Here is an 11,112-nt window from a genome sequence, read left to right as displayed (position 1 = left end):
GAGGGGGTCCAACCTAGCTAGTTGGTTTGTCTCTTCCTTGGTATGGCTTTAGTATGTAATTGTTTTGGTTCTTCAATATATCTTATAGTAATTTGGCAAACAAAAAAGGGTTTCTCTGAATTTGAAAGTTTTCATTTAGTAGGTCCCCATACTAAGGCTCAAGCCAATTATTCAATGAGGATTTGGTTCATCCAACACGTACACATCATGAACACCCTGCCTTTTTATGTTATATTGACTTAATGTATGTCACTATTAAATGTGAAGATAATCTAACCATTGTTCACCATTGGTTGTGAAGGCACATTCTTAAAAATCCCTATATAGATAAGAACGAACTTGATAAATACTGATAACTCTCGTATAAAGTATTAGAATGGAAAGATCCATTCTGTAATGAACTATTGGTTCAACCATCTTTGGCGGTAATCAATCCATTCAACTTGTTTTTCTTGTATTCTTGATAAGCCATCGTTGTCAAAATTTCCTCGCCAAGCTACATGAAATAATTTTCCATAAAACCACAAAATAACAATTGCTAATTGCCTAAAGTGAGAAGCAAAAATATTATGACAATGACGTTCTTTAGTAATATCATTATATATGACTCTCGAAGTTGTGATGTGCGATAGCAATATCAAACCAAATACGATGAGTAACGGAATATTGAGCTAAGCTTTGGTTAAATCTTGAAAATCTTAATGCCATAATGCCTTTCAAATCCTTATAGCCATTACTTAGCTTGTTCCCCTTCTTTTTTCTTCCTTTACTTTCTCTCCCTATCCTCCTATCCCAACAAAATTTTCTAACTTAATTACTTATATAATTATGAGTGTAAATACCTTCTGATTCACATAATCTCTAAATGATCAATTATCTAAAATTAGTGTATTTTATAAAATAAATTTTATATATATAGGAGGGCTCTTGTGAGAATACATCATTTATATGAGAACACCTCTAAATATGAGAATAGATCTGGACCATTGAACATTTCAGATCCAATGGTTGAAATGTTCTTGGAAAAAATAATGAAATCTCACAATCACCTCCTCCTTCTCTATCTTCTCACCATCAACGGTAGAATCACCACTACCAACATCTAGCGATGGCCACCGCATCACCGTCGTTCATCGCAGTTATCTCTCCTCCTTCCCCGATTGGCGCGGGATTCGAATCCTCTCACTTTCAATTTTACCACAAACATAATCGGAAATTGGTGCTTTACCTTTGATTTTGCCGGAAGCATTACTGAAAAATCAGTAATCTGCGTTATTTTTGCTCAAATTTGTGAATGTGAATTTTAATTTTGTTATAATCAAATTACGAGAATGCATTTGATTGATTAACGAGAATCAAATCAGTAATTTGCGTTCTCCTCCCCCCCCCCCCCCCGATCGGCGTGACTGATTCGAATAAGTGATTGTGAATTTGTGATTTTGTTGGAATCAAATTATTGATTGTGAATTTGCCGAAAACATTATAGAAAAATCGCCATCTACATTGCTTTCAATTAAATTTAGTATTTGTGATGATGTTAATTGTGTTTGAAATAATTTGAAAAATTTTAGATTAAAATATTTCAGAACATAATAAAATAATTTGGAACATTTTTAAAATAATTCAGAACATATTTGAAAAACTTTATAACACACTTGAAATATCATAACATAATTAAAATAATTTGGAACATGTTTGAAATAATTCAGAACATGTATGAAAATTTTTAGAATACGGTTGAAATATTTCAGAACATAATTAAAATAATTTGGAACATGTTTGAAATAATACTGAACATGTTTGAAAAATTTTATAATACAATTGAAATATTTCAAAACATAACTAAAATAACTCGGAACATGTTTGAAATAATTCAGAACATGTTTGAAAAGTTTTAGAACACATTTGAAATATTTCAGAACATAACTAAAAATAATTTGGAACATGTTTGAAATAATTCAGAACATGTTTGAAAAAATTTAGAACACACTTGAAATATTTCAGAACATATTTAAAATAATTTGGAACATGCTTGAAATAATTCAAAACATGTTTGAAAAAATTCGGAACAAGCTTTAGATATTGCACCCTATGAATTTTACATGCTAAAACTCTTATGAACAAGTGATGTAACTCTAATGAAAAAGTGATGCAACTCAAAAAAAAATTTGAAAAAAAAAATCAAAAAAAAAATTTTTTTGGTTCAATTTTTTTAAGGGGGTATAACTCTAATGAACAAGTGTTGTAACTCTAATCAAATCGTGTGGTTGAGATTTATTCTCATTTCTCATGTAAGGAGCATTCTCATGTGATCTTACCCCTATTTTATCTCATCAAAATCCACCCCTAAATCTTTCCATTCCACCAATATAAGCCTTTGATTTTAAAATGTATGGCTCAGATATAACTCTACCTTGTAGAGTTTCACTAAAACTCTAGAGGATCCGAACTCCCACGGGTGTATTATACATACTTAAATTGAGACAGCAAATGTATACAAAACCTGCTGTGGAGTTTTTTGTTTTTCAATTATTGTACTTCCAACATACTTCTAAAAGAAAAGAAACAAAAATAAAAAATCAACATCTAAATATTTATCCTTAGTCCCCTCAAATAATAAAAAAAAAGTTGTATGGACAACTTTGCTCTATACATGTAGTAAAGAACGGACGGACCACCAATTTATCCAATCAACTTTCATTTCCCAAATTGCACTATTTATCCTAATTCCTAAAGTAGTTCTCTACAACTTCCATCTTTAAAAATCTCTAATAATATGGATCACCTAGGAGTAGGACTAGAAGATGAAATGAAGCATGAAGATGATGAGCCAACAACGCCTATCACCCGCGTAAGCATCCACCCTAAGCATAATCATGTGATCCACTGTGTCATAGGGTTTAAGAACTCCATAGATGTAGCTGCCTTAAAACATGAGTTATCCATGTCCATCATGATCAAAATCCCACGCTTCTCTAGTCTCCTTGTTGTTGATCCACATGATGGAACTGAACAGTGGAAAAGAACCCATGTAAACCTAGATAACCATATCTTCATCCATCATGAGCATGGCCATGAGGTCCATGACCATGATCATGAGCCTATGTCGGATGAGGATGCCATCAACTCTTACTTGGCTGACATAGCCATCTTAGAACCCATGAGTTTAGATAAGCCTTTATGGGAGTTGCACATCATGCATGCACAGAAGTGCTTGATACTGAGAGTTCATCATGCAGTGGCTGATGGTATGTCATTGATGTCATTGTTGTGGTCCCTGGATGACTCATCAATTAGGAATGTACATGATGATGGTGGGCGTCATCATGATGTGATGATGGTGTCCAATAATAAGAATTACCATGGTGTTAAGGGTAGGAGCTCAAAAAATATGGGGATGTGGGAAGGTCTAATGTTTATTTGGTATAGCTTAGTATCTGTGTTGAAGTTTATAGCAAGGTTTTTGTGGGTGAAAGATAAACAGACTGTGATTAGTGGAATTCAAGGGGTGGAGTTTTGGCCAAGGAAGGTGACAACTGCTAAGTTTCAAATTGGAGATATGAAGACCATCAAAAAGGCCATCCCAAATGCTGTAAAACTTTAAACTTCTTTCCTAATTTATGCTATTAGTAGTCCATGCATAGAGCTCCTCTGATAGGGGATCATTATAATCTTTCCTAAAATATAGGCTCGTAATCATTCTAATACATTAACATGCAATCATGCTATGTTTTTATTTAATTATAAGAAAATTTGCAAAAAAAACCTTTTAAAAGTTTAATTTTGCGAAAAAAAAACCCTTTTAAAGCATTATTTGCAAAAAAAAAACCACAAACTTAATTTTTCTTGGAAGGAGAAACCTATTTCCATTTTCCTGTGTGGTTTTTTTCAATTCCGGCGCTGACCCTTCTGTCTTTTCTTAACCCTCTATTTTAATTTCATTATTTGCAACACCACCTCTATGCATCTCAGTTTCATCTTGTAAGAAAAATTAAGTTTGTGGTTTTTTCACAAAAAATGCTTAAAAGGTTTTTTTTCTTGCAAAATTGAACGTCTAAAAGTTTTTTTTTTTTTTTACAAACTTTCCTTAATTATATCATATAAATTTCCTTTTAATAAACCAAATCCTTCCAGTATGTCAGCATTGAAGCTAAGAGACTTGAAAGAATATGACAAACTCACTCTTCTATCCCATCTCTTTCCTGACCGTTAAGTATTACTGCCAAACAAGACGTTGAGATGCATAGCCTCCTCATTTTTACAGTCGTTACTAGTAGAATTCTTTTGAATTGTGGAATCAAATTTGCTTTTTTGACTAACACATACAAATGAGAAACTATTTTATATCTAACCCTTTAAACTTTGGAAGAAGAAAATTACTCATGCGTCTCAATAGACAATATATAATAGTACATGTTTGCTATTTTTAAAATTAGATTTTTTGATAACTTATATTATAAATTCTTACTAATATAGTAAAAAATTATCAGCAATAAGATTTTGTTAGGTTCATTATATCAACATATTTCTTCGAAAAATATCCATGGCCAATATTTCATAAGATATATATATATGGTCAAAATATAAACAGTACTGGAATTTTATCTAATGTTTGATTATTATATGTAAACTACCAAACGCAGACAGTAAATGATGTTCTCTATGGAATATTATGGTGTGGACTAACAAGATACCTCAATAGTCAACATCCTACAGGTAAAAACATTATTATTATTGCTTACTCTAATAATCAGCAATTTTTTTTTTCATTTATTGGCTCAATGTAAATTAATATTATTGTATGAAATTCTGAGTACATTTTCCCTACAATTGTTAGCGCAGCTTTGCGTGATGGTGTTCAGTTTACTGGCCTTTGCCCTGTAAACTTGAGAGAACGTCCAGGAGTTCAGGTGAAGTATACGTTACACCTTTGTTTCGCATTAAGTGTATTTTTCTTATTGTTTTTGAGAGGTAAGTTGAAGTTCCTTGCAAGGAGGAGGAAAATTAGGGTTCTCTTTTATGAGGGGTGAAACTCGATCTTAAGATCAATAGATTATTACATGTTGTAGCTAACATTGACCAAAATGTGATCAGGAGGTGTCCACTATGCTATCAGATCTAACAACATCTTGGGGCAATAAATTTGTAATGCTCCTACTACCCATTATTTACTCTAAACGTGATATGGGTGCTTTAGCCTACACAGCTCGGGCTAAAGCGGTGATGGATCGGAAAAAGCGATCAATGGAAGCTCGACTATGCTACAAAGTAGGACGCCTTGTTTTTAATTGTCTTGGTTCAAAGGTAACTAGTGATTTATCGTTATTTTATGGGAGCAATTATTTGTGAGGTATAAAATATTCTGACCTAATTATAAGATGATATGAATGAGATTCAGTGGGTAAGATACACTGGCGGATCAGATCTAGAAATAATATTTAGTGGGATCAAGGGACCCGGCCACTATATTATGAAAAATCCAAAATTTTATAAAATAAAATTTGATAAATTTTACTGCACTTGGTCTAACGTGGCTCCGCCACTGGTAAGATGTTCAGATAATCTTGTTCGGCACTTCTTTTCTTGGTAGTAGTACGTTGAAGAAGCACTATTTGGGAAAAAAATGAAATTTTTTTTCCACCAAGATTTGAACCTTGGTATCCCATGTAATAGATAGGAAGTCATATCATTGGACGATCTAAAGGTTCTTGGTTATAAGCAATAGCGAAATGACAAGATGATAATGAGCTTTTATGTAACTTTTGTAATAGAAGTATCAATACATATATTATGTTGATGTCCATGATAAAGTAATTATTCTATCACCCTACTTATAATATGTTATATCGCCTAACAAAAGGGTTTCTAGAATAAAGGAGGAAGGATTTAAGCATTCTCTTTTGGCTTGTGATGCAGGTTGGGGACTTGTATTACAATCTGTTTTCTAACACAAGCTTCCTAGTATCTAATATTGCTGGTCCCGAAAAGGAGATATCAATTGCTAGCAATCCTGTAAATTTCATAAGAGTCACGTCTTCCAGCCAACCCCATGTGAGTGGTACAATTTTGAATTTTCTATGGCAAAACAAAATATCTCCCAGTTCTGAATAACTTACTCTTCTTGTTAAGCAACCTATCCCTTTCCCTTCCCGAATTCGGTGTACTCTATATCAAAAGATATAATGTGTTTGTTTGATTGATATAGAAAATATATATATATAGAAAATGAAAAATTCTATAGCATGACAAGTAATGGAATCTTGTTGATCCACGTAAACACCATAATACGAAAGTGACAACTCTACCTTTCGATATGTGGTGGAAGTTAAATTGATATTAAAGAGTACCAATTAAATTACTTTTTTAAAAAATTTATATAAAGAGTAATTTTGTTATAACGGACGTGAGAGAGAAACAAATTATGAATGCAAAAAGCGATAAAAACAGACAACAGATTTATGTGGTTCACCAATTTGGCTATATCCACGGCAGAGAGAGGGAAAATACTTTATTATGTGAGGAAAATCATATTACAGAGAGAAAATAGGCTAATTCGTGGTTTAAAACCCTAAGATATAAATAACCTATTTATACTCACAACAGAAAACGCGTTTCCGCGTTATTTCCCGTTCGCCCGACCCGCTCCCGCAGCCAGCCATCCTCATTCACACGAAAGTTCTGCCCGCCCGCGGGGTCGAGCCTGCGCCCGCGGGATTTCGGGCTGCTGTGCATATCAACGAACTCCTTAGCCCGCGGGATCGAGCCTGCGCCCGCGGGTTTCCGAGCTACACTCTCACAACTTTTCTCTTGTGCATTTCGACGAACATCTTCTAAGCACTCACAAGTCAAGGCATCTTTTACAAATTTAATTGGTACTCCTTTTTAAAAAAAAAAAAAATTAATTCGTACTCCTTGTAGTATCAAAAAGTGTATCTGTAGTACTAACTAATATTCAACTTTATGGTAACAATTTTTATAAAATTTGAATCATACTAAGTGTTCAATTATTCTCTTGTGGAACCACAATTTACTTTCAAGTTATTCATTTTTACTTTTAATTTGAGAAAAAAATCGATATACTCTATTGTCCACCATGAGTATGTGAGCTCCCACAATGACTAGCTAAGAAGCTATCTGGTCCTCTGAATATGTTCAACCAATTAACAATATTTATGTACTTCCAAAATAAAACTCAAAAAAATATGCCCTACAATTGCATAACGACCACATAAAGTACTAGGATTTTTCAAACATATGCACCAAATGCATAGGATTAGCTATAAGTATATAGCTTTATTCAATAAATTAATAAATGTGACAATAATATAATTTTATACCTATAATTTTATAATATAATTTTATAGTTATAAGTTTATAGGTATAATAAATATAATTTCTATTATGAAAATAATATCTTTAATTAATTGTGTCATATTTATTAATTTGTTGAATAAAGCTATAAACTTATAGCTAAATCTATGCACTAAGAATAACAATACATCCATTGAATCATAGCATAACAATACATTCATTGAATCATAGCAATAACAATATAAAGATAACTTCCTCCAGTTATTTACAGTATTACCACATTTATACCTTGGAGGCTTGGACCCCTCTTCAGATTATTGTGCATAAGCCTAAAAAGATATTCATTGAATCATAGCAATATATAGTTATATATACCACTCTAAAAGAGATGACATTGGTACAGGCGATCACACTGCATATGGTAAGCTATGCTGGAAAGGCAGATCTGCAAATTCAAGTTGCCAAAGAGGTGATACATGACCCAGAATTTCTAGCCAAGTGCTTTGAAGATGCATTGCTTGAAATGAAGAAAGATGCAGATAATTGTGCTGCCACTAAATACTAAGTCATATAATATATTGTGTTGCAATGCCAATAAATGAAAACGGATTTATCTTATGTTGTTTGTTTGGTAGAAAAATATTTCAGACATTGAGATTGTACCTAATTAAGTAATATGTATGAAGTATGGGGAGCTATGATAAACATCTAATTGAAGTTGGACATAGTAACATTTGCTTCCAACTTCCAACTTCCAACTTCCAAGAATGGGGCATTTCCATCCTTTACTGTTATTAAAATAATGAGTATTATAAAGTGTTCAGTTGAAAGTGTGATTTGACAAAGGAAGAGAATGAAATAAAAGTGGGTATGCTGTTATGAGCTTGGCAATCCCATAATAGTTACTCCCTTCGCTTTTATTTATTTGCTACATTTTGATTTACACAAGAATTTAGAAGATGTCATTTTCATTCTTTTTTAGTGTATTTTTTGACCCCTTTAGCATTAAATAGGGTGGGTAAAGGGGAAAAAGTAGTACTTTTTGGTGGAAGAAGAAGGGAAACAAATACTCCCTCCGTCCCAAAATATAGTTCCCATTTCATTTTGCACAGTCTCCAAGATGTACCTTTGACTTACGATATCTTCTATTTCTTATTAGTAAAAAATATAAAAAGTTGATATTACAAATTTATACATTGAGACAAATCTAACAAGACCCCTCATGAATATGTTTTTTTGTATACATTAGTAAGAATATTTGGTCAAAGTTTTTAAAATTTGACTCCCAAAATAGAAATGGGAACTATATTTTGGGACGGAGGGAGTATAATACTATTACTTTTTGGTGGGCTAAGTCTCCTAATAAGGAAATGTAGCAAATAAAAAAAGCAACCCTTTTTGAAAAATGTAGCAAATAAATAAAAGCAGAGGGAGTATGTTTTTATAAATTCAATCAAGTGTCATGTGATTTACTTTATGCGTTATTCTCAATCCCTAATTTCAAGGTAAAGAGATTGATAAAAGTCAAACGCACTATAATTCGTCAATGGATATAGAGATAATAATTCGCAATGAAGAGGGAATATGATCCCATGTATGCCCTGTAAACTACAAGTTTTCTTTTAAAAGAGAAATTTCATTAATTGAAGGACAAACAACATCTACAAAAAGTATTAAAGAAAAGCAAAATACAATTAAACAAGGTTAAGGCTTGATAAGTCACATTTGTATATAGTTTTTAGATGTATTTTGATTGCATTTAGAACTCCTTTTAGAGCATTTAGGTGCATAATGGCATGAATTACGTAAATTGTGCTCTACTACTCCCCATTTGCGTGTTTCGATGATTTTCAGGTTATTTTGATGCAAATTGATTATGATTATCTAAGATCGAGTCTATTAATCATTGAAGATCAAGATAGCTTGCACAAGGATCACATGCAATGCATCCATTCGGGACAATTTCGAGTTAGAATGAAGCAAAGAGTTAGTGAAAGAAGTCCAAAACTGATACAAAAGTTACGATCAAGAAATTCAAGTTTTATTGGAAACTAGACTTTAATAGCTTTCCAATGATAGGTCACACGCCCCAATCCGACTTATGGTTTGAGAGATACAGCCTTCACAAGTTGACGCAAAATCACAGTTTTCTCGCCCGGTCGATCCGGCTGTTTTGCCCGACCGGGCGAAATGAAATTTTCACCGGAATGAAAGGTATGTTAGCCCGGTCAACCGGGCAAGAAAGGAGCCATAATCGCTTGCGCGACCGACCGGACGGGTTCGCCCGGTTGACCGGGCGGAATTTCCTTTTTGTCGTAGAAGTTGAATCACCGTCGCCCGACCGGGCAAAATCCGCCCGGTCGACCGGGCCATTTTCTGGGACGGTTATTTTTGCCTTTTTTTAGCCAATTTTGTAAAAAGTATAAATAGGTTTTTGGTATTTTCGATTAGATTTATCCTATTTTCTACGTTTTCAGGGCAAAACACTTAGTTTTTCTCTCTCTAGTTTTGTATGAACTTTTACAACTGAAGATTATAGAGATCATTGATTTTGTTTCCATCATTCCTCAATCATTCGGTATTCATCTTTACTTTGTTTAATTTAATGAATTCTTTTACTTTGATCATATTTATTGAGTTTATTATTATCATGAGTGAGTAGTATAATTCTAGGGCTTAGAGAGGGAAGCCATGTTTATACCTTTTTAATTAGTTGTGGTTTGATGTTCTTTGATATTTGGATTGAATTATAATAATTCCTGTTGATTTGTTATGCTTGTTTATTAATTCATGTAATTGCGCAATATCATGAGTTATGTTTAGTTAATAAGAATTAGAATCGAAAGATCGTATTTATTAGAGGCTTGTTACAATAGGTAGATTTGATTATGTTGAGTGACTGTACTGGCATATGTTAACTAAGAGTTGTTAATTAATGCCTGACCAAGGATTAACGAAATATATACTCTAATTATTCGAATCTCAATCCAAGTATTGTTAAACTATATTGTAGTGATTAGATTGGTATAAGCATGGTGGACCGATCAATTGCCCTAGGTTTTTAATTATTTGATAAACTTATATCATTTTGTGTTCTAGTTCACTCTAGTTTAGTTATTAATTCTTCAATCGATTTTCTCTCTTGAAGTAGTTAAATAATTGACCATAAATCTGTAGAACTCCTCTCCCTGTGAATCGACCCGTATTTGCCAGTTTATGCTAAACAGACACCGTGTCCTTGCAGTATATTTTAAAACCCATCAAGGCTCCATTTGGTAGGGCGTAAAACGTTTTTTCCGGAAAATTGTTTTCCTCTATTTTCAATTTTACATTGTTTGGTTGACAAAAGAGTGTAAAACTATTTTCCCTTGGGGTAGAATTACTCTCCTAATGATGGAAAAACGTTTTCCTTTCAAAATGAAGGGGACTGTTTTCCTGATCTCTTTTGTACACTCCTCTCACTACCTCCTTACTTTGCCTTTCATTTTCCATTCATTTCATCACTTTTCTTACATGAAACCAAACAACTAAAAACTAATTTTGAAATTGTGTTTTTCGTTGTAAATTGTTTTCCATGAAAATCATTTTACACTGAAAATGTTTTTACGCTCTATCAAATGGAGCTTACATCAAATTCATCTTCCAAAAAACTAGAGTGAACCAGATCAAGCAATACAGCGTAGTCACCTTATATTTGCTGAATCAAGCAGCTATTGATGAGTAAGTCTATCATATAACATAATTTGGAAAGAACATAATTTGGAAAGAGCATTCTTGATCGAGTCATGTTGACCGCATTCG

General features: G+C 33.0%; 1 protein-coding gene across 1 annotated transcript; it reads left to right on the top strand.

Moving 5' to 3' along the window:
* Positions 1 to 2,566: 2,566 nt before the first annotated feature.
* LOC104904993 (wax ester synthase/diacylglycerol acyltransferase 7) lies at positions 2,567 to 8,062 on the top strand. The gene is made up of 6 exons (XM_010693435.4): positions 2,567 to 3,592; positions 4,644 to 4,716; positions 4,843 to 4,910; positions 5,095 to 5,304; positions 5,917 to 6,051; positions 7,715 to 8,062. The coding sequence occupies exons 1-6, from the start codon at positions 2,777 to 2,779 to the stop codon at positions 7,874 to 7,876; spliced, it is 1,464 nt and encodes a 487-aa protein (XP_010691737.2). The 5' UTR covers positions 2,567 to 2,776; the 3' UTR covers positions 7,877 to 8,062.
* Positions 8,063 to 11,112: the final 3,050 nt, after the last annotated feature.

The sequence above is a fragment of the Beta vulgaris genome, chromosome 9 (genome assembly GCF_026745355.1).
Source record: "Beta vulgaris subsp. vulgaris cultivar EL10 chromosome 9, EL10.2, whole genome shotgun sequence".
In the NCBI taxonomy this organism is placed as follows: Eukaryota; Viridiplantae; Streptophyta; class Magnoliopsida; order Caryophyllales; family Amaranthaceae; genus Beta; species Beta vulgaris.
Note: the sequence above shows the minus strand (reverse complement) of the source record. Positions and strands in the feature narration are given on the sequence as shown.

Excerpts from the sequence above, each read along its gene's own strand:
- LOC104904993 (XM_010693435.4), top strand. The coding sequence starts at position 2,777 with ATGGATCACCTAGGAGTAGGACTAGAAGATGAAATGAAGCATGAAGAT. Across the intron at positions 3,593-4,643 it reads AAAAGGCCATCCCAAATGCT|ACAGTAAATGATGTTCTCTA; the intron begins GTAAAACTTTAA and ends TACCAAACGCAG. Across the intron at positions 5,305-5,916 it reads TTAATTGTCTTGGTTCAAAG|GTTGGGGACTTGTATTACAA; the intron begins GTAACTAGTGAT and ends CTTGTGATGCAG.